Raw genomic sequence first — 25,576 nt, 5'->3', positions numbered from 1 at the left:
ATGTAACCAGCATTAAATAAATGGCATTATCAACACAACCAGCTGTCTTAGTCTATTTTGTGCTGCCATAATAGAATAGCACACACTGGGTAATGTTTAAAGAAAAGACGTTTATTCAGCTCACAGTTCTGGAGGCTGGTAAGTCCAAGAGCATGGCACTGTCATCTGGTGAAGTTCATCCCATGATGGAAAAGTGAAAAGCAGAAGTTAGTACATGAAACAGACAGACAATGGCAGCCAAACTTATCCTTTTATCAGGAGTCCACTCCTGTAGTAACATCAATCCATTCGTGAAGGCTCTGTCCTTGTGACCCAATTGCCTCCCAAAGGCCCCACCTTTCAGTACTGCCACAATGGCAGCCAAGTTTCCAACATATGAATTTTGGGGGGACACATCCAAAGCATAAAATTCTCCCCCTGGCCCCCTGCCAAATTTATGTCCTTCTCACTTGCAAAACGTATTCATTCCATCCCAATAGTCCCAAAAGTCTTAATCCAGCATCAACTCAAAAGCCCGAAGTCCAAAGTCCATCTAAACCAGATATAGGTAGACTCAAGGCACGATTCATCCCAAGGCAAATTCCTCCAGCTGTGAGCCTGTGAAATCAAAACAAGTTATCTTTTTCCAAAATACAATGGTGGTACAGGCATAGGATAGACATTCCCATTCCAAAAGAGAGAACTAGGCAAGAAAAGAAGGGTAACTGGTCCCAAGTAAGTCCAAAACCCAACAGGGAAAACAACATTAAGTCTTAAAGCTAGAGAATAATCTCCTCTGATTCATGTCCCACTCCTGGACATGCTGGCAGGCTGGGCCCCCAAAGCTTTGGGCAGTCCCACCTCTATAGCCTTTCTAGGCTCGGTCCATGTAGCAGCTCTGATGGATTGGAGTCTCCTGCCTACAGTTCCCAGGCTGGAGTTGCATACTGGTAGGACTACAGTTTTGTGGTCTTGGAGATGGCTCCATTCCCACTGCTTCACTAGGCACTGCCCTACTGGGGACTCTGTGGTGGCTCCAATCCCACATTTCTGCTTGGCGTTGCCCTAGTGGGGACTCTCTGCAGTACCAACTTTAAATAAATGGCATTAAGAACTGGAGGGGCAAAGAAAGCTACATAGGCCAATACAAACAGGTTCTGAAGAGTCATGGCATTGTGAATAACAACGTTGTTCCCCTTTTCTCATGTAGCCAGAAACTAGCGAGAAATAGCACATTTGACAATAACATAGAGATAGTTCTTGGACCCAGGCAGAAAGCGATGGTACCTGAACACTGTAAAGAATATTCACATGCACTTATTAGACAATAAATAAATATCTAAGTACTTTTCTCTACTAATTATTCTAAATCTTTGTTGTCAAATCACTATTCCTCACGAGTCCATGAATTTTATAACACAGTTTTGTTTGTTTGTTTGTTTTTTGATACAGAATCTCGCTCTGTTGCCCAGGCTGGAGTGCAGTGGCATGATCTCAGCTCACTGCAACCTCCGCCTCCCGGGTTCAAGCGATTCTCCTCCCTCAGCCTCCCGAGTAGCTGGGACTACAGGCACATGCCACCATGCCCAGCTAGTTTTTGTATTTTTAGTAGAGAAGAGGTTTCACCATGTTGGCCAGGAAGGTCTCGATCTCTTGACGTGATCCACCCGCCTTGGCCTCACTAAGTGCTGGGATTACAGGCATGAACCACCGCACCCGGCCTATAACACAGTTTTTAATCAAATTGCATATACAGACTGCGCCCACAAAAACATTTGCTTGGGGCCCCACAAAACCTAGATACAGTCCTGTCAACGTGATAGATAAATAGGTAGGTATGTAGGTATTAGGTTGGTGCAAAAGTAATTGTAGTTTGCCATTAAAAGTAATTGCAAAACCACAATTATTTTTGCACCATCCTGATAGAGATATAGCAGGCAGACACACACACACACACACACACACACACAATTTCCCAGAGCACTACTCACCAATGAAATAGCTCCCCCTGAACCACAAGGGTCATTGGACTGCAGCTCCCTCCCTCCTACAGAATGAAGTCCAAGCTCCTTAGACTGACTTGGCCACAGGCTACCCCTCTGGCCTTGTCCTTTGTCTTTTTGTGCATTTTGTTCTAGTAACATCAAACTGCTTGTAGTTTCCCCTGCACATCATGTATCTTTGCTTTTGTGTATGCTGTTTCCTCCTCCTGGGATGTTTTCCCCACTGGCCTTATCTTCCAAGATTCAGTTTAGGTATCATCTCCTCTTTGAAGCTCTCTTGAGTCACCAAACTAGGCTAAGTGTTCCCTCCTTGTCATCCCATAGTTCCCAATTACTGTACCCCACACTCACCACATAGGATTCTAATTATCTATTATCTGTACAGATGTTTTCTTCCCAGTATATTAAAGAGCTTCTATGGTAAGGTGGTGTCTTACTCATCTTTGTATATCAGACCTTGCATTGTGCTTGACACACAGTTATCAGCTCAATGAATATATAATGTAGGTTGATTTATGGAAGGAGACCAATGGACTAAGTCAAGTGGACTCTGGTGACCCTAGAAAACAGTTCTAGTAAAATAAAGGAGAGGCTGGAGGGTAAGTCATGCCAAGAGAATGTCAGCAGTACATATCAATTATCCAAGTGGTTTAGCCATACAAGAAAAAGAAAAAAATGGGATATAAGTTAAAAATGCAATAAGCTGGAGAGTGGAGTTTTCTTCTATTTAGAGGAAGGCCTAAATACGTGTAAAGACTTAAGAGACTGAGAGGCAGAAGGGAGATCTTCTAGACTTCAATTTCCTTATCTGCCTTATCCACCTCCCAGGGATGCCATGAGACCCAAAGGAAAACAAGACATAGGAATGAAAATTATTTGAGAATCTTTTTACATTACTATCCTCTGATAGATTTTTCTGATAGCTTCCAACTACTCACAGAATAAAAATCTATAAATAAAAACCCAAAACTGACATTTAAGATTTCCTGGCCAGGCACAGTGGCTCACACCTGTAACCCCAACACTTTGGGAGGCCAAAGTGGATGGATCATCTGAGGTCGGGAGTTCGAGACCAGCCTGACCAACATGGTGAAACCCTGTCTCTACTAAAAACACAAAAATTAGCCGGGCGTGGTGGTGGGTGCCTGTAATCCTAGCTACTCGGGAGGCTGAGGCAGGAGAATCGCTTGAACCCAGGAGGCGGAGGTTGTAGTGAACCAAGATTCCAGCCTGGGCAACAGAGTGAGACTCCATCTCAAAAAAAAAAAAAAAGAAAGAAAACAAAATTTTTCCTATGATCTGGTTCTAACTTTTCTTCAAATACTATTGTTGCCCCAAACACCCTGAATCCAGCCAGAGGAGATTTTTGCCTTTGCTCAAGCTATTCCCTCAGCCTCAAATGCCCTCCTCTTCATCTCTACCAGGCAGATACAATAAACATTTTCAGAGTGGTTAGTATATACAAAACACTGTTAAAATTCTATTGATTCTGGAAGGTCCTATTCATATGCTATTTTGTCCATGAACCCTTCTTGCCCTTCCCACGGAAATGGTACTTTGTATCGATTGTAGCATGTATTCTACTTAATAATGTAGCTTGAGGGTATGATTAGTCCTCCCAACAGACCATGAGAGATATGGGAGGTTTTAGGGCTGTGTCTTGCTTGTGTTCCTATCTCCAGTATCTGTGCATGGTACATTGTAGATGCTCAATGACAGAATAAGTGAAAAAAATAATTTTAGGCAAAGAACGTACATGGGTGGACAGTCTCTTGGGACACAAAACTGGGTGGGATCCAGGATCCAGGAAAAGAGAAGTATCAACTTGTCGAAGAAAAGAACGTCTCCTGCCTTGGGAGGAATAGTAGATAAGCTTGGAGGATGGAAAGGGGATAGCCTATGTGGAGACACAGAAGTGTCCAAATCCCAGTCCTGGCTCAAATGCCACCCCTTCATTAAGTCTTTCCTAAATCTCCTCCTAGAGACGACCCCCAGCTCAGCTCAATCTCTTTGGATTTTCTACCTTGTAGAATGTTTGTCTTGATAAATAAAATTCATAGAAAGCCATTGGTTTGGACTGAGCTCCTGCACTAGGCACAACAGGCCAAATCAAAATAGAGTCACTCATGCTAAAGTTCCAAGCCACAAAGCTGCAATTAAGCTGTTCATCTGACCTTCGAAGAAATCAGAAGAGAGGGAAAATAGCCATATCCCCATGATAAAGGAAGTCCCTTCTGCCTTAACCAATACAAGTAAAATAACTTTGAAACTTGTTCGTTTCTGCTTTTTTTTTCAGCCCTTTTCTGTCTATAAAGACAATCTCCTCTGCTCAGCTCATCAGAATACTCATTCTATTTTATAGAATAAGTTGTTGCCCGGTGCTAGAATCGCAAATAGCCAGTTAAGATCTATAACTGTGTTGTATGAAAGGAGAGAAGGTTAGCACTCCCCTCGACAAGGATGGAAGAGGCCCTCGGGCCTGACAACACGCATACGGTTAAGGCATTGCCACCTACTTCGTGGCATCTAACCATTGTTTTTGAAATGGTGCTGGGAAAACTGGCTAGCCATATGTAGAAAGCTGAAACTGGATCTTTTCCTTACACCTTATACAAAAATTAATTCAAGATGGATTAAAGACTTAAATGTTAGACCTAAAACCATAAAAACCCTAGAAGAAAACCTAGGCAATACCATTCAGGACATAGGCATGGGCAAGGACTTCATGTCTAAAACACCAAAAGCAATGGCAACAGAAGCCAAAATTGACAAATGGGATCTAATTAAACTAAAGAGCTTCTGCACAGCAAAAGAAACTACCATCAGAGTGAACAGGCAACCTACAGAATGGGAGAAAATTTTTGCAATCTACTCATCTGACAAAGGGCTAATATCCAGAATCTACAAAGAACTCCAACAAATTTACAAGAAGTGGGTGAAGGACATGAACAGACACTTCGCAAAAGAAGACATTTATGCAGTCAACAGACACATGAAAAAATGCTCATCATCACTGGCCATCAGAGAAATGCAAATCAAAACCACAATGAGATACCATCTCACACCAGTTAGAATGGCGATCATTAAAAAGTCAGGAAACAACAGGTGCTGGAGAGGATGTGGAGAAATAGGAACACTTTTACACTGTTGGTGGGACTGTAAACTGGTTCAACTATTGTGGAAGTCAGTGTGGCGATTCCTCAGGGATCTAGAACTAGAAATACCATTTGACCTAGCCATCCCATTACTGGGTATATACCCAAAGGATTATAAATCATGCTGCTATAAAGACACATGCACACGTATGTTTATTGCAGCACTATTCACAACAGCAAAGACCTGGAACCAACCCAAATGTCCAACAATGATAGACTGGATTAAGAAAATGTGGCACATATACACCATGGAATACTATGCAGCCATAAAAAATGATGAGTTCATGTCCTTTGCAGGGACATGGATGAAGCTGGAAACCATCATTCTCAGCAAACTATTGCAAGGACAAAAAACCAAACATCGCATGTTCTCACTCATAGGTGGGAATTGAACAATGAGAACACTTGGACACAGGAAGGGGGATATTACACACCGGGGCCTGTTGTGGGGTGGGGGGAGGGGGGAGGGATAGCATTAGGAGATATACCTAATGTAAATGACGAGTTAATGGGTGCAGCACACCAACATGGCACATGTATACATATGTAACAAACCTGCACGTTGTGCACATGTACTCTAGAACTTAAAGTATAATAATAAAAAAAGATCTATAACTACATTTCTTGTAATTTTGTCTTTTGGCAGTATACATATCTTATTTCCTTTCCCAGACCAGAACCTCTTTGAGGGCAGGAGGAACCCGGTTTTCCCTACTTTACACATGACACATAACCACTCATTCAATGCAGGTTTACTGGATGGATAAATAGGAATGGTGGGTAGATAGGCGGGAGAGTGAGTAGACAAATGCGAAACAGGAAAAGCTTGCGCCAGGAAAAACAGTGAAGAGAGATCTCCAGAACCCCAATTAACTGGTTTAAAGCGAAGCCAAGCAAGAACCTCCCGTCCTCTCTGCGGCAGGGAAGAGCAGGTATTCGCCGCTCGCCTTCAACTTTGCTCTGAGGACCTCTCGTTAGTATCCTCCGATTGTCGTTCCTAATGCCTGACTGAATCCTGAGGCTAGCCTTCAGCGAACATCTACACCTCCTTGCCCTTCACGTGAAACCGAGCCTGTGACTACACGTATCCTTCCGTCCCCGGCCTCATTTCTCCTTCCCCTTCTCCGATCTCGCAACCACTGCTAATAAGGCGCGCGTGCGGGCAGCCCTGGCCGGTAGGGGAGGGAGGGACCTGCGACCGGAAGCCGGAAACCGGAAGGGGGGCTGTGAGGACGTGTTCCGAGGAAGCCAGAGCCGGAGCCGTGGCCTGCCGGGCCAGCGACATGGAGCCCCTGTACCAGCAAACGCACAAGTGAGGGCCGGTCGGGGAGCGGGCAGGGGCTAGGCGAGGCGAGGCCAGGTGAGGCTGGCTTCTGGGGCTGGGGCCTCGGACGTCCGCCAGGGTAGAGGCCGAGTTTTTCCGCCAGGGCATTGCTGGGGATGCCTCCGAAGTGCTTAATCCTTGGCGGGACTCCCAGGATAGCCACAGACAGTGGGTTCAGCCTGGGGCCTGGAGACGTGGAGCAGATGACTCCTGGGGTCTGCAAGTCCGTGACTACCTGCTGGGTAGACTGGGTGAGGGGAACGTGGCACCTGCAGGTTATAAAACTTTGTCCAGCACTTGTCAACTCGGTGCTCCTGGTTGGTAGAGCTCGAGAGGAGACACGGAGTAGGAGACACGGTCCCTGGCCGTAGGAGTGTACTGTTTAGTTGGAGAGTCAAGGCACTTACGGGAAAGTATTTGTATTGTATTCGACTTATACTAAAGACCACATTTTTATGGTACAAAGAAATTGCTGTCCACGTAGCATTCACTATTATTACTTGCTAATCGTAGCTGGTTACAGGTTATCGCTAAGAAAATCAAATTGTAATTCAGCTTCTCATAACTTAAATTCCTTGGTAGTGTCCTTTATTCGCATCGTCCTGCACTTTTGGAATTGCTGAGATACGTAGTTGAGTATGGTAATGGGGCCATACTTACCCTAGTTTTTTGAGGGGGCAGAATTATGATTTTTACCTTGTTTTGGGGGGAAAGGAAGTTTATGATTTTTATTTTTTATTGTAAAATATGCACAACATAAGATTTACTGTTTTAACAATTTTTAAGTGTACAATTCAGTGACATTGAGTACATTCACAACTTACATCAACTACGATCCATTTCCAGAACTTTTTCATCATCCCAAACAGTGTGCCTGTTAATCAGTAGCACCTCATTTCTTCCTTCCAGAGCACCTAGTAACCTCTGTTTTACTTCTCTCTATGAATTTACATATTCTAGATACTTAATGTAAGTGGAGTCGTACAGAATTTGTCCTTTTGTATCTGGCTTATTTCACTTAATGTTTTCAGGGTTCATCTATATTGTAGCCTGTTACCAGAATTTCATTCCGTTTTATGACTGAATAATATTCCGTTGTATGTATCTACCACATTTTGTTATCCATTCATCTGTTGCTGGGCACTTGAGTTGTTTCCACCATTGGGGTGTTGAGAATAATACTGCTATGAACTCTGGTATTGAAGTATCTGTTTTAGTTTCTCTTCTCAATTTTTTGAGGTATATACCTGTCCTATTGAGAACTTTCAAACTTATGCTGTAGTTCTGTTGATTAAAACACTTAAAATCACACTCCCAAGGCCTGGAAATGAAATGCCCTGAAGCATTAGGAATAAGAGGGTGATGATCCTCTTTCTCTTTCATTTTCTAAGTTTATGGGTTTCTTTTATTTTGGCGATGCAGTGTTTCATTTGGGTGGGCGAAAATACAGAACCTACTTTGTAATGACAGAATTTTCTTTTACACCAGGGAGCCCTATTCTCACATAAACATTATAGGAAGGGACTTAAACTAGTCCGTGAGTAATTTAGAGAAAGAATGAAACGAAATTTTGTTCATGTTACTAAGAAAGGGCCGATCTTTCACAATAGCAGGGCACAATGGGCATAGTAGTGCCTTGAAGTTAATCTGTTGTGTGTGGTCTTATTTAGTTAATTTAGTTAAAAGATGTTGCCAAGAAGGCCGTGACCCGTTTTATATTCAAGAATGATTTTGTTTAGAGAGTCTTAGACTACCTGTTTTCAGTGCAGCTAATCACAGAGAAAACTGCATGGCTCAGAAGAGGAATTCTAAGTGGTACCCCAAACAAGGTGTGTGGAGTGTAGATGCTCTGTAGGCCTCCAACAATGCACCCTTGGACTCTAGCAGCTTGCCAGTTTTTTCTGTTAAGGGCCAGATAGTAAATATTTTAGGCTCTGTGGGCTATACAGTCTTTGTAGTGACTACTCTGCTGTTATATTGGGAAAACAGCCATAGACAATATGTAAACTAATTGATGTACCTGTGTTCCAGTACAATTTTATTTATCAAAACAAGCAGTGGGCCAGCTTTGCCCCACAACTATTGGGCCCTCTGTTACCCCGACACTCATTAATTCATTGAATATTTATTGAGCACCTACTATGTGCTGTGCACCATTCTCAGTGCTGGCAGCACAGCCCTGCCCTCGAGGAGTTTACCTTCTTTTATGCTGCAGTATCTTGTCTGTCTTTCCTCTCAAGTGCTGAACCAGGAGTGGGAGTTCTGGTTCTAGACCTCCTTACTTTATTTTTCCTCATCTGTAGAATGATATTATAGTTTGGGCTGGTTAAACTGTAAGGCTCCTTTCAGTTCCATAATACAGAACTGGTGACTGAATGACTTTCACAGGAAACACGTGGAGTCCAGTGAGCACCAGCAATGAACTTTTGCAACTGTAGAAATTAGTGATTGTAGCTGAGTTGACACAACAGTAGCTGAACTTATTAATTTTACTGGAACTTTGAACCCAGTTTGTGGTTATCTCTTGCCATGTCCCTGAATACATTGAGTACATTGGAATTAGATTGACATTTTAAAGTTATTTGAAAACTCCTGAATCTACCTGAACAATGAATGAATGAAAATAAAAGATGAAAAACAATAAACATTTTACCCTTAAATGTTTAATTTAGATGAACTTTATAGAGGAGCTAATAGCCAGGCTTCTATTTTTGAGATCCCAATGTTTGTAAAGGTGACAACATTTGTCCCCTATGTAGTCCAAGATCAGTCTCCTGTCCTGGACCTTATCGTGTGTCCAGGACACAAGAAGCACTGCATTTAACAAGCTCCCCAGGTGGTTTTGATGAGCAGGTAGGCTTAAGAACTGTTACCTTATCTCAAGACCATTTTTTTTCCTGAGCAGCTGAGCTTAAGAACTATTACCTTATCTCAAGACCATGTTTTTCCTTTATAGATTTTGCCCTTTAATGAGCGAAATGTAAAGGCAAAGTGAGTGAAATGAAAATGACCAGATTGTTGCCACTACTTTTAAGTAAAGTTAACAACAAACTTACGTGATGCTGTATAGGTTACACAGCGTTTTCATGTTCATCATGGTCAGAGGCAGCCTGGATGCAAAGTGGATGTTAGGGGGTGGTGGGGGGTGGTGAGTAGTTTCATGAACTTTTGAAAAGCACTTCCATTAAAAAATTCTTCCTAGATCTTCTGTAAACCTTTTTTAAAGACAGCTACAATGACCCTGGCTTATTTGCTAATATTTCTCTGCTTTGTTATATTATCACCCAAGCCCACAATGGACCCCATGCTAGAGAGGGCTGCGACTTCTTTTTCCTCATATCCATGCTCCCAAGTCATGCTTGTGTATCACCTGTTTCTTATGGACTTCCAGTGTGTTGTGTTGTCAGAATTCCCAGTTCAGTCTGAGACAGATTTTGCACTTGGCATATTAGTAGTTCCCACCTTGCCATTCATACTTGCTTTGTTGTTTCACATTTATCTTTTCTTAGCATGAAATGTAGCGACTGGAATTGTATTATTGGCTACATCTTCTCTGATTGGTTCAAAGCAAATAGAGATTTGATGGGAAAAGTCAGTGGATTATGGGCCTGTACAAAAGTGCTTTGATGAACATCCCTGCCATGTACATCTCCTCAGGGTATGCCAGAACCTCTCTAGGACACATTCCTCAAACTGCTGGGTCATAGGATGGACACATGCTTTATTCTACTAGTTATTGTCAGAAAGCATTTAAAGTGTTTTACCAACTTATAATCCTACCACCTGGGTATGAGAGTTCTGGTTTCCCTATTTCCTTATTAACGCATGTGTCCTCAAACTTTAAAATATTTGTCAGTTTGATGGGCTAAAGAAATGTGATCTTGGCCGGGCGTGGTGGCTCACACCTGTAATCTCAGCACTTTGGGAGGCCGAGGCAGGCGGATCACAAGGTCAGGAGATCGAGACCGTCCTGGCTAAACAGGGTGAAACCCCCTCTCTACTAAAAATACAAGAAAAAAAATTAGCCGGGCATGGTGGCGGGTTGCCTGTAGTCCCTGCTACTCGGGAGGCTGAGGTAGGAGAATGGTGTGAACCCGGGGGTGGAGCTTGCAGTGAGCGGAGATCACGCCACTGCACTCCAGCCTGGGCGACAGAGCGAGACTCTGTCTCAAAAAAAAAGAAATGTGATCTCATTGCTTTTCATTTGTGTTTTCCTAGTTGAGTGTTATTTTGTATATTGATTGACCATTTGGGTTTTCTTTTCTGTCATTTGCCCTTTCTTCATTTAAAAAAAAATGCCTTGTTTGACTTTTCCTATTGATTTGTAACAATTCTTTATATATTTTCTGCACATCAGTCCTTTGTTATCTGCTGCAGATACCCTCCAGTCTGTGCCATTCATTTATTTGTTTATTTTGTGGCTTTGGTGTACAGAAGTTTTTGGTTTTCATGCTGTCAGATGTATCCGTCTTTTTCTTTGTGGTTTGTGGGTTTTGTGGGGGCGGGTAGTTTTTGGATTTTGTCTTATTTAAGAAATCCTTCTGTAAACCGAGGTCATTTATGCACACCTGTATTTTCTTCAGAAAGTTTGAAAGCTCTGCTTTTTCCATTTGGGTTTTAAGTGAGCTCAAGTTTATTTTTATCTGTTAACCCGAGGTGGCCTTTTTCTGTACGGATAACAAACCGGAGCTGTTGGCATTTATTGGAGTCCCTTCTTTCAAAAGCTCCCAAATACGTGGGGCTGTGTCTGGGCTGTTTCTTTCCTCTTGGGCCAGTTGTAGGGTTTGCCTTTCCTTGTCCGTCTGTACCTGCACTGCTGCCATATTGTTTCCATTGTTACTGCTTTGTAAGTCATAATGGCAGGTGGGACAAGTCATTCCTCCCTCTCCTTCTTCAGAGTGGTCTCGGCTATTCTTTACCTCCCCCCTTTTTATTATGTGACTGTTCGTGTTGATCATATTACCAACTTTCAGGTTTTTCTGTTAAATCAGCATTGAAAATTTACCTCACAGCCTGCGTCAGGACTTCCTTAGAGTCCTTTAGAGTCCTAATTCTCCTTTCTGTCCCCATTACCCTCTGGTCCCCTATACCTGTTCCCTTGGTTGCCCTGCTTCAGATGTTGGCTACCTCAGGCTGCATTCCTACATCAGCCCCCATACCTCCACACCCTCGCATCATCCCAGAATATCCCGGACTTACTTTCCGGAAGCAATGATCTGGTCGCGGACTCTAGCAGTGATTTCTAGTTGCCTAGGCGCACCCTGGGGAGTCATTTGACAGCTCGCGCAGCTTCTTTTGGTGCCCGAGGGCATGTCTGGAGGCCACAGGGAAGCCCTGGAAAAGACCGGGCACAAACTGAAGCCAAAGTTGGGTGCCTGGCTGGCATTGGTAAATGTGGGGTCCTGGTTTGCAGTGCTCATGATGGAGAATGGTTGCTGACCTTTCCTCCAGCGTTGGGGATGATGTGAGAGTCCAGCAGGCCCCCTTCATGTGGGCCCTACCTTGGGGAAACTTCCACTGTGAGCACCAGGAAGTGGATGGTGGGGCCAGCATAAGCACTATCCCGAGGACTGATCATGGAGGACCACTAGGAAGGGGGTCTTGAGGATGACCTTGGCCAGACCCTGGGAAGCCTCCAGAGAGTGTTACCGAGATCCAGGGTACAGTGTTGCGTTTCCAAATGAGATGGCAGTTCCTTCTTATCTTGATATTGTCGGGGAAAGATGTTTATCAAACAGGAGGTCCCTGTCTTTCAGGGACTTCCTCTGAATGGTTTCCTCAGTGAGTCACCTCAGCGTCCTCTCCCCTGACCTGATTCCCTTTCAAGCAGCCCACCCTACTTGTAATCCACATGTCTTGAATGAATTTTTGCATATCATTTTCTTCTATCTTCTTTCACCAAATGATGTCTCCCTTCTTCACAGTGATGCTCAGAACTCTCTCCATCCACAAAACTTACCTGGTTTCTCTTTCTCAGCCCCACCCCTCTGTCTGCTTGCCCGTGACACTGCTGTGCAGAGCTGCCCCTCTTTCTGTTTGTTTATACTTATGTGTATTGCTTTTCTCGTGCATCTTCCCAGGGCTTGTTCATGTCTGTTCAGCCTGTCATTCCTCATTATGTTGTTTCTCAAGGACAAGGATTATATCTCCCTTGCCCTTTGACTCTTCCTAGTACAGGCCAGTGCTTAGCACATTAGGTCATAGAACAGAAAGTATGATTGGCCGGGTTCAGTTCGAGGTTTATCACTTGCTGTGTGATCTTGAACAAGTTACATAACCTTTCTGGGCTTCAGTTTTTATAAAATGAGGATGATAATGGTACTTTCCTCATAGGGTTATTGACTTGGCAGAGTATCTTGGATATGGTAAGCACCCATAATCTGCCTATCAGTGTTATTGTTAGTAGTTAAGATATTAGAAACCATGCCAAAACGTGGGACCTAAAGTGCCACATACAAATTTTACAGTTCAGTGATGCTGTCAATTTAAATCAGTTACATGTCGGCATCAGAAAAATTGTCTTTCCTGACTGAAGTGCTGTTGATTACTCCTGTCTCACTCATTTCCTCCCTCTTCCTTTGATAGGCAGGTCCACGAGATCCAGTCTCGCATGGGACGCCTGGAGACGGCAGACAAGCAGTCTGTGCACAGTGAGTAATTAACTGTGGAGACCAGAATCCTTTCTCTGATGACAGGGTGCTAATGGGCTGGGTTTCCTGACTGCACTCTGCCTTGGGGGCTTAATGATTCAGTGTGGAATGAGTTTTGTTGTTAGGGTGGACAGAAAAACCCTATGGCAAAGTCACTGATTTCCCTGAGTGTGCCCTTTGGAATCCCACAAGTCTTATCCCCCATTACCCCTCCACTCAACCTGACATGGCCCTATGGGAATGGAAGCGCTTGCCTCCATCTGTCTTAATCTAATTACCTAGTCCTTAGAGGAATGTACTCCATAAAAATTCAGAGATGTTTAACTGGAATTGGCCATTTCTTCTGAGTTAAGAACTGTGGCTTTTTAGGAGGATTATTCAGAAATGAACAGCAATATTAATTAGTTTAGTTCCCACAGCATCGTTTCTTTTGAGAAGCATGCTGATTTTTTGGGTTTTTTTTTTTTTTTTTTTTCTCTCTATTCTAAGGAAAGGTCCTTTTTCTGAGTTGGTCATATGGACACCACCTGCGGGGGCTGCCTACCCACCCGACTGCTGGGCTCCCTCCAGACCCGTTCCTCCTGTTCTCTCATGTCTCCTTTCACAGCTTCAAAAGCAGCTCTGTTCTTGGTTCTGTGCTCCACCTTGTTCTAATCTCAACTGTCTTTGTTCACTGTGGGCGCAAAGGGCTAGGAAGGGGCAGTGTCACTGCTGTCACTTCTTTATGGGGCAAGAAGCAGTCTGGATGCTTTCTTTTGTGCACAGTTTAGCTTCTTTGTTCATCGGACTTTGTTTGCCTTCTCAGCAATCTCATTGTTACATGATTAGAAATGGAAAGAGATCATTTTGACTGTCTTATCAAAAGGGATAAGGAAAATGACCGTATTTATCAAATCTCTTTACCTCTGTGGATTCTTTCCTGGGCCTTTCCTATTGATATTTGGTCTATTTTGGGGACGTCAACATTGCTCAGCCCACCCATTCTTACAGAAAGCTTTAAGGCAAGAAAGCCTTAAGGGAACTCTTCTCTGTATGTTTCACATACTAATCTTCCCCTTCCTTTATGCTTTTTTTTTTTTAATTAAAAAAACTCATTACTATAGGGAATTCAATTGGCAGTCTTTTTACTAGGTATTTATAATCCACGTCTGAGAATCCCAAAGGAAAAGAGACCTATATCAGAAAATTTAGCTTAAAGTATTTATTTGGACAACCTTTGCATGTTTATTTTCTAAAGGTAGGAAATTTATTTCTACCTTCAGCTTTTTAAAAAAATTGGCATTGTTATGTCATTAACAGCTATATACGTTACTTTTTTCAAAACAACATTTACGGCATAACTTGAATTTTTTCTGTTATTCATTAGTATATACATCTTTCTCCTTTTGAAATACATAGTTCTAGTTTATTGGATATTGAAAAAAAAATCTGTGATTTATCATTCTAATTTAAGTTCACTATCTCTTTTCCAGCAATTATTCTTTTTTCTTTTTCGTACAGTAGTAGAAAACGAAATCCAAGCAAGCATAGACCAGATATTCAGCCGTCTAGAACGTCTGGAGATTTTGTCCAGCAAGGAGCCCCCTAACAAAAGGCAAAATGCCAAACTGTAAGTGCTGACCTCTGACATGGCTCTGATACTCCAGGCCCATCAAGACAGGCTTTTCTCCCGGGGGGAGGCGATAGAATATTCTGAAAACCCACAAACATGTTGAAAAACTACGACTATGCAAAGAAAAAGCCCCCCCAAAGGGCACAATTCTATCTGAGTGATGCCACTCAAAATAAATAGCCTATGAGGTTTGTGACTCAGAAACCTTATGACCCCTTACCTCTTTGGTGTCATTTTGAAATTTTGCCTCCAGTTCTGTTTTTTGACTAGACCCATAGCCAGCTGAAGCCTAATGTTGCCATGGAGTTTTGTTCTGCTCTTTGGTTCCTGCTGGGTTCTTCTTGGGTTGAAATGAAAAATCACTTTAATCAGTCCACCCATAATGAAATGCTGATCTAATGTTTGATACTCCAGCATGAAATTAAAATGAAACCACCCTCGCCACCTCCACCCCCAGCGCCTGTTTCCAAAAGTTTTATGAAACTTCGTGGATGCTTTACCTCAAAGATGCCCTTGGGCTTCTTCCAGGAGAGCGATATAATCCATAGAAGGTCAAGAAGAGGTCAGCGAGCCTGCTTCCTGTCCCCTGTTCCCTGTCATGCATCCAGAATCAGAGAGCAACAGATTCTGAAGTCAAGCTGCCAGAATCTTGTGTGCCACCATCTCACTTTAACCACAAGTTACATCTTTACTTTCAACATCATTGATCAAAATCAGATCTTGTGGTGAGGGGGTATAGTGTGGGGTGGTGTAGGGAGAAGTAAGGAAACACTGTCTTTCCTCAATACAAAGCCTGGCCCCCTCAGATTCTGCTGCCCTGAGTTTCTGGAATTTAATCTCTGTCTCCATCAATTCCAGTCGGGTTGACCAGTTAAAGTATGATGTCCAGCACCTGCAGACTGCGCTCAGAAACTTCCAGCATCGGCGCCATGCAAGGGAGCAGCAGGAGAGACAGCGAGAAGAGCTTCTGTCTCGAACCTTCACCACTAACGTAAGCCAGGCCTGCGGTGAGGGTCGGCCTACACTTGACAGATTATGGGGGCTGGAGTTCAGATCTCTGAGCGCCATCTGTTTTGGGGGTGTCTGAAAAAGACTGATAATGAGGAAACCAACTGGAAATGACAGGAACTTTGTGCATTGCCACAGAGACTAGACCTAGACAGAGAATCCCTTTTTCTAAGACAAAAACCTGAAGAGGAAGCAGTTAAATTGAAGGGGAATAGGCAGAGGTGAAAATTACCTGGTTGGACTGGTCTGAGACAGAAAGGTGGAAGTTCACATGGTAGAAACGTTTTTCTGATCAGATAGAGACAGATGATTAGAACTTAGGCCATTTGTAGAGAAGGCAGCGTTTCAAAGCTGCCTGCGGGCAGTTGCCATTGTGCCGAGTATGTGTGTGGTTCCAGTGTCAGGTGCATTAAAATGTTTTTGCCCCTAGTCTGAGCAGCAATTTGGAGGAATTTGTTAACAGATGTTTAGGGTTAGATGGACTGCTTGCCTGAGTCTGTCTGAAAGTGTGTTGGTTTGCATGTTTGATTTCTCAGAACCCATTGTCCCTGCCCTTTAGTCTTAACCAGATCGTTTCCTGCACATGGATGTAGAACATACTGGCCTTTTCTATGTCCTGCATAATATATTCCACTAAATGAAGTGTGCTTTGGCTTTTTGTATTTTGTTTTTTTACAGAGATTATTTTCTTTTCTTTTTTTTTTTTGACAGAGTCTAGCACTGTCGCCCCGGCTGGAGTCTGGAGTGCAGCGGCACACAGGCGCCCGTCACCACGCCCAGCTAATTTTTGTATTTTTAGTAGAGACAGCGTTTCACTGTGTTGGCCAGGCTCGTCTCAAACTCCCAACCTCGTGATTTGCCTGCCTCGGCCTCCCAGAGTGCTGGGATTACAGGCGTGAGCCACCGCGCCCGGCCACAGAGGATTATTTTCTAAAGAGATGTTAGCTTTCTAAGCCCCTTGTTAAAATTCACATCATTTCCTGCTTTGTAGATGTTTAACCCTCAATGCTGCATCCTTACTTTGCAATAAATTTCCCCAAGTGTTTCAGGCTGTGCCAACATAGTTTTTGCTTCCCCAGACTAAGCAGTCAAGTCACAGTGTTTAACAGTTCAAAAATGTAATGAACTATAAGACACACTAAAAGATGTTTGGATTTTAGATCGTTGTAATGTAGTATTCAGGCCTTTTTTTAAGCCAAGGATGATCGCTTAGGATTATTTTGTTTTTTTGCCAGCCTGGCGTGATGCTGTGCACACAGTCAGTTCTTAATAAACATTGACTTGCCAGATGAAACTTCTTCCTGGTCATTCTACCGTACGGAGCTATAATACGTTTTTCTGAGAGATAATGGCCCATCAGCCATACTGTTTTAGATGGGAGGGTAAGAAAGATTTGTATGTAAATGGCATTTCATAAGTGCTTGTCAAATTTCTGAAGAGAAGTCTCTGAGTCTTTCAAACACCAGCGTCTTTTGACGCACTGGGCATTAGCTGCATCCAGAAAACTAGTTAATTCAGGCACTAGGAGTAAAGCACATGATGAAATTAAAAGACCTGACGCCTACCTGTGAGGAGCTCCCCTGTTAGCAGGGGCAGTTGAAAATGCATATGTGCAAAATGATTCCAAATCTGAGCAGCAAAGAAACAGTGACATAACCTTTTTTTTTTTTTGGACAATTGAAACTGGAATTTAGGTGGTAAAAAGCACTAGTGGAGCAGGGCACAATGACACACGCCTGTGATCCCAGCACTTTAGGAGACTAAGGCAGCAGATTGTTCAGGAGTTCACCATCCTGGGTGACATGGTGAGACATTGTCTCTACAAAAAAATATAATAATCAGCCGGGCGTGGTGGCGTGAGCCTGTGGTCCCAACTACTCGGGAGGCTGAGAGGAGAGGATCACTTAAGCCTGGTAGGGCAAGGCTGCACTCTATCCTGGGTGACAGAGTGAGAGCCTGTCTCAAAAAAAAAAAAAAAAACCACGAAACAAACCCCAGCACTACTTGGCAGGAGAGTTTGTGATTGGCAGAAGAGAGAAGGGAACGCTCTCACAGCTGGCAAGGACTTAGTTTGTGTCTATAGTCCACTTTCAGTGCAAAAGGAGAGCCACCAGGATGGGCGCTGGTGTTTCCCTCTACAGTGTGGGTAACAGGGCAGGCCCTGCGCTCAGTACCCAGATTCCCAGCTCCACTGGACTTCTTACCAGCTGTGGGATCTTGGACAAGTTATTCTACCTCTCTGGGCATTTTTTCATCTATAAAATGGGGAGGCCTATAGACAGATTCCTTGAGCACAGGAGTTCGAGACCAGCCTGAGCAACTTGGTGAAACCCTGTCTCTACCAAAAATACAAAAAAGAGAAAGAAAGAAAGAAAGAAAGAAAAAAGCTGGGCATGGTAGCATGCACCTGTGGTCCCAGCTACTCAGAAGGCTGAGGTGGGAGAATCATTTGAGTCCAGGAAGCTAAGGTTGCAGTGAGCTGAGATCGCGCCACTGCACTCCACCCTGGGTGACAGAGGGAGACCCTGTCTCAAAAAAAAAAAAAAAAAAAAAAAAAAAAAAAGAAAGAAAATGCAGAAGCACAGCCTCCTCTATCCTTAGTTAACCCTCAGTCTACTTGGAGAGGTAAACTATAGATAAAATAGCTAAAGGACACAAGAAAACATTTAACACTGCATTAAGGGAAAGCCAAGAAAAGGAATATTTGGAACAAGCTAGGTTAGTGAGTAGTCAGAGAAAGCCTTTAGGAGACACCCAATGAGGTCCTGAAGGAATAGCTTTTTCTAAGAGGAGATAATGATACAGAGACAAGTATCATTGGAATGAATGATACTTGTGGAGTGGAACTCATTTGGAGAGTGACAGATCTGAGAAAGTTCCTCTTCTGTGTGGACAGAGGCCACCCCAGGCCTTTGCTTGGCTTTTTCTTATCCGTTAGGGTCCGCTGATTCTTGCATCAGCCCCTCTGGCTGTTCTGGCTTGGCCTTGGCTAAAAGACAGAGCAGTCAGACCCCAGGAGCTGACTGACAAGCAAAGTTAATCAAGTGCCTGTGTTTCTTTCACAGGACTCTGACACCACCATACCAATGGACGAATCACTGCAGTTTAACTCCTCCCTCCAGAAAGTTCACAACGGCATGGATGACCTCATTTTAGATGGGCACAATATTTTAGATGGACTGAGGACCCAGAGACTGACCTTGAAGGTGGGGTCCCTGCAGGGGGACAGGGAGAAGGCCTCTTGTTTTAGCCTCATCCAACAGTTTAGTAACTGTGTTTATATTTTGATTACATGTCCTCAAATTGTGATATTTTGATGACAAGACAGAGCCCTTGAGTTTGGGATCCTTTCTGTTGGAGTTGAGTTATTGTGAGCCTGAAAGTACCCAGTTCCTTTGCCAGTGCTTGAAACAAACCATGAAGTGGCCTCTCTTAGGATCCAGGTCTTTTCCCATTTACTGAACTTACCATGAAAGTGAGTGCTACTACGAGGGGTCCAATCACAGGCTGAGAAATTGTGTTACAGAATCTACTCTTGGAAGAATGAAGACCTCGCTTTAAGGTGGCTTTCCCTTAAGACCCCTACTGTGGACTGCCTTATGACTAAAACCTTTTGTGTTTCAGCAACTGAATCCCCGCTGTGCAGTGTTAGGGCTGCCTGGTTGTTTGCAGTAGATTAGAGCTTTAGAAGCTTCTAGAGCTTCTAAAGCCCGTGCTGATGATCCCAGTGACTCTTCACTCCCTAGCCTCAGGTATTCCTAGAAGCCCTGACCAGTTGGCACTGCTGAGACTGCAGCCCCTGGGAGTGGTTTACAGAAACATTACAGACTCTGATGTCAGTCGTGATGTTTCAGCCTCTGCCCTTTTCCTGTATCAACCCTGATGGATAATAGGGCGTGGGTTCTGTCTGTTATCAGGGTGTGGTCCCCTGTGAATGAAGCACTCCCAGCCACTGAGCTGTGAGAAACAGTCACTCGGAAGTGTGAGCTTTATCTTAGTTTTTGTTGGATCATGTTGAGTCTGTCAGCTCCACAGGACTTCAGTACGTTTCTGAACAGTCTCTGCCATCTCTACGGGGGAGAGGGTCAGGCAAGCTGCAAGTGACACTCGCCTCCTGCTGACAGTTGCAGTGTCTCAGATGGCCTGGAAGGGTGGTCTCCAGCAGCCTGCTGGGCGCACCTCTTTCATGAGAGCCACCTGTGGTGATCTGAACTGATACATGTTGATTAGTCTGCCCTTTCTTTAGAAAACTGCTACTCCTTTTCATATCTCAGAAAAACAGTAGAGGTCTTTTAGGACCAAACTCCATGTCACACTGATGAAGAGCCAGTGGGGGTTAGAGTGTCCTGTAAAGGCACATGCTAGCTTCCCACTCAAGTCTGGCAGCGCTGGGACATCTGCACACCTGCCACCCACACTGATACCAGAGGGGAAGCCTGTGAGGTGGCTGGGGGTTGAGACTTGAGGTTTCTAACTTTTCTCTGCACACCTGTGGCTACCTGGTGTTTGTCTCTTGATTCCCTCCACCCACCTCCCACCCTACCTCCGTCAGGGGATTTTCCATCTACGCCATTCAAAAGGAACATAGGAGAGGGCATGAAGGGGCTAGGCCAAAGCACTCTGATGACTAGGGCCAATTTGTGGCTGAAAATGAATACATTTTTTGAAATTTATGGTCATTTTCAAGTGATTTAGAAGGTTGCTCCTTAGCCTCATACAGTGATGAAATAATCTGTGTGTTCAGAGCTAAGCAGGACTTTAGCAAGAGTCTGATTGTATTGTCACTATCTTGGGAAAAAAAAATACAAATACATTTCTCTGATCTCTGATGGCAATGAAGTTTGACTTGTAATCTCTCTGGCTGAGTCTTGTTAATTGCTCTCTGGGCAGAATGTAGATTTTGGATTCCTGTCCATGTTGCCTAATGTTGATCTCACTTTCCTTGTTTCTCTCAGTTGCTTATTAATGTGTATTTATTAAAAAAAAAAAAAAGGATATGGGGCATGAGGTTAGATGCCATCCATACAAGTTGCAGTGGGTGATATGTGCTGAGTGACGTGGGGTCTGCTCCGGCATTCCCTTATACTTGTTACTTACTAAGAAATTGAATGTGCTTTAAGCTGAAAATTAGAAAGCAGTAGGGAAGGACAGGCTGGATGGTTTGGGTTGTTGGTTTAGGAATAAAATGCCCTTTAGTTTTGGTGGTGGGTGATGCCATCTATAGAAGGCATCAATTAAAGCTTTTAGAAAAAAACATAGGAGAATATCTAAAAACTGCAAACAGGCCAGGCGCAGGGACTCATCCCTGTAATCCCAGCACTCAGGGAGGGGTGGGTGGAAGGATTATTTGAGGCCAGGAGTTCGAGATCAGCCTGGGCACGTAGTGAAGACCCTTTCTCTACAAAAAAAAAAGTTAGTCAGGTGTGGTGGTGTGCACTTGTGGTTCTAGCTACTTGGGAGGCTAAGGTCATTTTTTAGGTCATTGTGTTGGTGTCTTTCTGTCTTTCCCACTTCAGACCCTCTTGTAAATATGGACTTGACCCACCCATTGTACTCAGAAGAAACCTCAAAGATTGTACTCTACAAAGTAAATAGGTTGGTGTCAACGATTATTGGAACTAGAGAGCTGAGGACAAGTTTTTTGATGTTGCCTTCTTTTTATAGTATAAAATATTCTAATTTTTGTTGAGATATAATTTACAGACAGTAAGGTATACAGATCATATTTTTACAATTCAGTGAATTTGGGCAATTGTATCAGCCTTTATAACTCACACTCCCATCAAGGCCCGGACCATTTTCATCACCTCTGAAAGATCCCTTGTACCCTTCCCAGTCAGTTGACCCCTCTGCCCCAGGCAGCCACTGTTGTGATTTATTTCACCATAGATGAGGTTTGCTTGTTATTGAACTTCATATAAAGGTATTCATACTACTCTTTTCTATGTGGCTTCTTCCTCCCAGTTACGTTTCAAGGTTCATTCACATTGTTAGCTATTTAATTCCATGTTGGTAGTCAGGTACTTTCTGTTGCAAAGCACTATTCCATTGGTACAGGTATACCATAGTTTGTTCATTCATCTTGTGATTAGTGACACCATTGTTTTCAGTATGTATTTATTTATGTATTTTTTTGAGACAGGGCCTCCCTCTGCCACCAGGCTGGAGTGCAGGGTTGTGATCTTGGCTCACTGCAGCCTGGAATTCCTGGGCTCAATGATTCTGTCACCTTAGCCTCCCAAGTAGCTAGAACCACAGGTGCACACCACCACACCTGGCTAACTTTTTTTTTTTGTAGAGAAAGGGTCTTCACTACGTGCCCAGGCTGATCTCAAACTCCTGGCCTCAAGTAATCCTCCCACCCACCCCTCCCAGAGTGCTGGGATTACAGGGATGAGTCCCTGCGCCTGGCCTGTTTGCAGTTTTTAGATATTCTCCTATGTTTTTTTCTAAAAGCTTTAATTGTGGCTTTAGCTTTATGTTTAATTCTATGACCCATCTCAAATTAATTTTTATATATAATGTGAATTGAGGTTCAATTTTTACACACTTATCTGTAAGAGGGATACATACATATAAAATATGTATGTATGATATTATATAGCCAGTCGTTCCAGCACCATTTGTGGAAAAGACTTTTCTTTCCACTTTGCATTGCTCTGGTACCTTGATCAAAAATCAGTCGACCACATGAGAGTGGCTCTATTTCTGGCTGATACTGCTTTCTGTGTATTCTGGGCATGACCAAGAGAATGTATGTTGGCAAAGCTCCATCTCCTGATGCCATTCACCCACCCTTGGTAAAGTGACTTGATGTTTGTTTGTTTTTTTTCTCTTCTGCCCCAGGGGACTCAGAAGAAGATCCTTGACATTGCCAACATGCTGGGCTTGTCCAACACAGTGATGCGGCTCATCGAGAAGCGGGCTTTCCAGGACAAGTACTTTATGATCGGTGGGATGCTGCTGACCTGTGTGGTCATGTTCCTCGTGGTGCAGTACCTGACATGAGCCAGCCACGCTCAGTGGCTGAACAGCATTCCCATGGCCTGCAAGTGTGTGTGTAAGAGAGAGGGGGGCCCAGAGGCCACCTTTTGAAATGTGTGCCTGTCTGAACTGTGAAGACACTTGGGAGTGATTGTGATCTAATTTCCAACCTGCTCTGTTTTCTGTGATATCTTGGAGGGGGAGCTAGTGCCACCACCATGAGCGGTGCTTAGGAAATGAAAGAAGTCCCGGGTCTGTCTCTCTCACTCTCACTCTCACTCTCACTGGGGGAGGGAAAGAATGGCTTTGTTCACACAGCTGATGCGTGCCCTGGGAAGGTGTCCACAGTGAGCCCTGCGTGCAGGACTGTCCACACGGTTCACACCTTCTCACCATCAGGCCTTTCTGGCTCCTGATAGGGTGGAGCAAAAGTGAAAAGGAAAGGAAAGAAGCCTTCTTTTCTCACAGCCATTATATTAAATAGTAGGTGGATTCACATGCTCGTGCTCCTGGCCACCTCCCCCGTGCCCCAGTGACATGTAGATGACTAACTGCCAATACTTGTCACCCTTCCCTGGAAGCAGCTACCTAGGGGAAACAAGATGTAGTGCTGTTGCTGATAACAAGTAAGATTTTCCACACTACAGCTGGGTGTTTCTCTTTTCTAAAGTAAGGCCAGTGTTATTTCCCGGGAGTGTTCAGTCATGACCCTAGTCACTGATTTTTTCTAGTTGTTAATAGAGTGGTTGGCTTTTAAGGTTCAGAGACTGTGGCTTGGCACCTGTGCCCAGGCCTTGTGGGCCTTTGCCCCTTAGAAAGTAGCTGTAGGCAAAGATTTGTGATTTTCCAATTACAGTCTCAGCTCTAGTTTTAGTATCTCTAATTCTTTGGTTCCCTTCTCTTCCCTGAAATATATTAGCACCTGCCAGCCAGGCCCCCATTTGGCCCAGCCACTGTGGGCAGATCCCACCGTGGAGACATCTGTAGTGTGTATGTCCTTGTAACACTCTGTTTTCAGGGACTACGACCTTTTTCCTTCTGTGACCAGCCCTGGATTCAGGCTATACTAATACTAGGTATATTGTGGAATTTAGTATAAAGCCAGTCTATCTTGAAGTCCATCTAATGTGATGAATCACTGAAAGTCTCAGAAAGACCTGGTTAGTGTATTTTCTCATTTACCCCAGGCCTTGTCAGCCCTACCAGCCCTGGGCACAGTAGCTTCATGGCAAGACGTAAAATGACACTCAATCCTTTAGAACTGGCAACCTGCTCAGTATTAACCCTACCTTTGGTTGTCCTGCCCCACCTGCTCTGTTAGTTTCTAGTTGCTTGAACTGTCTTCTGTCTTATTTCCCTTCTTTTCTGTGTTCCTCTTCACCTCCCTTGTTCCTCTCCCCGCCGCTCTGTAGTCATGTTGGTCTGTCGGGCACGTCTGTGGCATAGCTCCCCTTTGGTAAGTTTTCTTAATTGTCACAGATTAACTGAGTTTCCTGGATGCAGATTTCACACTTTTGGTCGGAGGAGATCTCCATTGTTCCTACCCCTCCGGGCCAAACGGGCCCTAGGTTTCCAGGGAAGGAGGGATCCGTGACTCCTAAAATGGGCTGGAGCCCTGCCAGAGTTAAAGCAGTGACTGGAGGGTGGACTGAGGGGTTGTGGCATCTTTAGACCTAGATCTATCTAACTCTGGGGAGGCACGCTGACATTTCCATTACACCCAGCACCGCTGCGGTGCCAGGGACCTAGCGCGGGGCTCTTGGTAATCCATAAAATGGATTCTGAGACTGCGACGGCATGGCTGTCCTGTCCCCCAGGAACCCAAGGATCCTGCCAGATAGCACACTTTGGAGGAAGGTCTGCAGGGAGTAGCTGAGCCATTTGTTCTTGAACTCTGGGAGGCAGAAGTCCCCGCACTCATCATGCGTGGACTGACAGGACGTGTTTTTGTGGTGTGCACCAGTGCTTTCCACACTTGACAATGGTTGGCTTCGATGAACCCTCATGTTGCACCTTCAGAGCCAGTCCTCTCTATAGTTTGGAATAAAAATTGCAGAGGTGGTTTTTGGGTCTTTATCACCTGGGGCGGGTGGACAGCAGCCAGTGTGTCTGGACACCCAGGGGCATTGAGACTGCATGTTGTCACATGACCACTTTTCTTCACACATCTGCTTTCAGTGCCTGGTGAAAAATAGACCTTGGCCTAACAGTGTGACTGTCTCCACCGCCTCAGTGTAGGGAAGGGTCCAGGCCAGGGAAGGAGCACCCTCTAGTGGAGGCGGGGGTGAATTCTTAGGTCGAGCTGATGCAAGAAACTCTGGTAGCCAGCCTCTGTGACCTTGTACATGAGTTTGGTGTGCCTATTGTGATTTAAAACAGGTGGGTTATCAAGAGGAACTTGGGATCTCTTTATTACGTGGACATTTACTTCAGGGGGGACCACTGTAAGAAAAGCCAAACTCCAAGACCAAGTAAGTTAGGGGAGTCTTGATTTTTTAGAAGACTTCACTGCAGAGTTCTGTACACCCTTTGCCCTAATGAATTTGAATGGGTTTGATTTGCAAATTTGGATTTACACCCATTGTTTTTGAAGCACATCAGCTGAATAAAGTTGAGGTTTATTTTATTTAGAAAATCACGTTTTGTAAAGGAATTTGATATTCACTTTTATAACTAATGGCCCCCTTTTTTTACGTTTCTAGGCCATAGATTCTCAAACACTGCTCCATGGCCAGGGGCTGGGCTGGCAGCTTCAGAAGCAGTGGGGAAACTTTTTAAAATTACATATTCCTGGGGCCTATCCCAGATCTGAATTAGAACCTTTTTTAAGTCTCTAAGGTGATTTTATTTTATTTCATTTT

General features: G+C 44.0%; 1 protein-coding gene and 1 non-coding gene across 11 annotated transcripts in view; both read left to right on the top strand.

Moving 5' to 3' along the window:
- Nucleotides 1-4,398: 4,398 nt before the first annotated feature.
- LOC116476047 (U6atac minor spliceosomal RNA) lies at nt 4,399-4,524 on the top strand. Its single transcript, XR_004250117.1, has one exon. It is a non-coding gene; the product is annotated as a U6atac minor spliceosomal RNA (small nuclear RNA).
- Nucleotides 4,525-6,362: 1,838 nt separating this feature from the next.
- Nucleotides 6,363-25,576, top strand: part of GOSR2 (golgi SNAP receptor complex member 2) — a 49,634-nt gene continuing 30,420 nt past the window's right edge. Inside the window, exons 1-7 of one of the 10 annotated variants that reach the window (XM_032163939.2) lie at nt 6,363-6,449; nt 13,047-13,111; nt 14,612-14,720; nt 15,582-15,714; nt 18,797-18,937; nt 22,578-22,683; nt 24,533-24,776. In XM_032163939.2, coding sequence (XP_032019830.1) covers nt 6,421-6,449; nt 13,047-13,111; nt 14,612-14,720; nt 15,582-15,714; nt 18,797-18,937; nt 22,578-22,683; nt 24,533-24,591 — 642 coding nt within the window. In that variant the 5' untranslated portion in view covers nt 6,363-6,420 and the 3' untranslated portion in view covers nt 24,592-24,776. Of the gene's footprint in view, nt 6,498-11,393; nt 11,479-13,046; nt 13,112-14,611; nt 14,721-15,581; nt 15,715-18,796; nt 18,938-22,577; nt 24,777-25,576 lie in introns of those variants that run through there. The other 9 variants (XM_058446086.1, XM_058446087.1, XM_058446082.1 and 6 more) reach the window with 9 other exon arrangements.

Source organism: Hylobates moloch, unplaced genomic scaffold, assembly GCF_009828535.3.
Source record: "Hylobates moloch isolate HMO894 unplaced genomic scaffold, HMol_V3 SCAFFOLD_10, whole genome shotgun sequence".
Classification (NCBI taxonomy): Eukaryota; Metazoa; Chordata; class Mammalia; order Primates; family Hylobatidae; genus Hylobates; species Hylobates moloch.
This window is presented reverse-complemented; position numbering and strand designations above follow the sequence as displayed.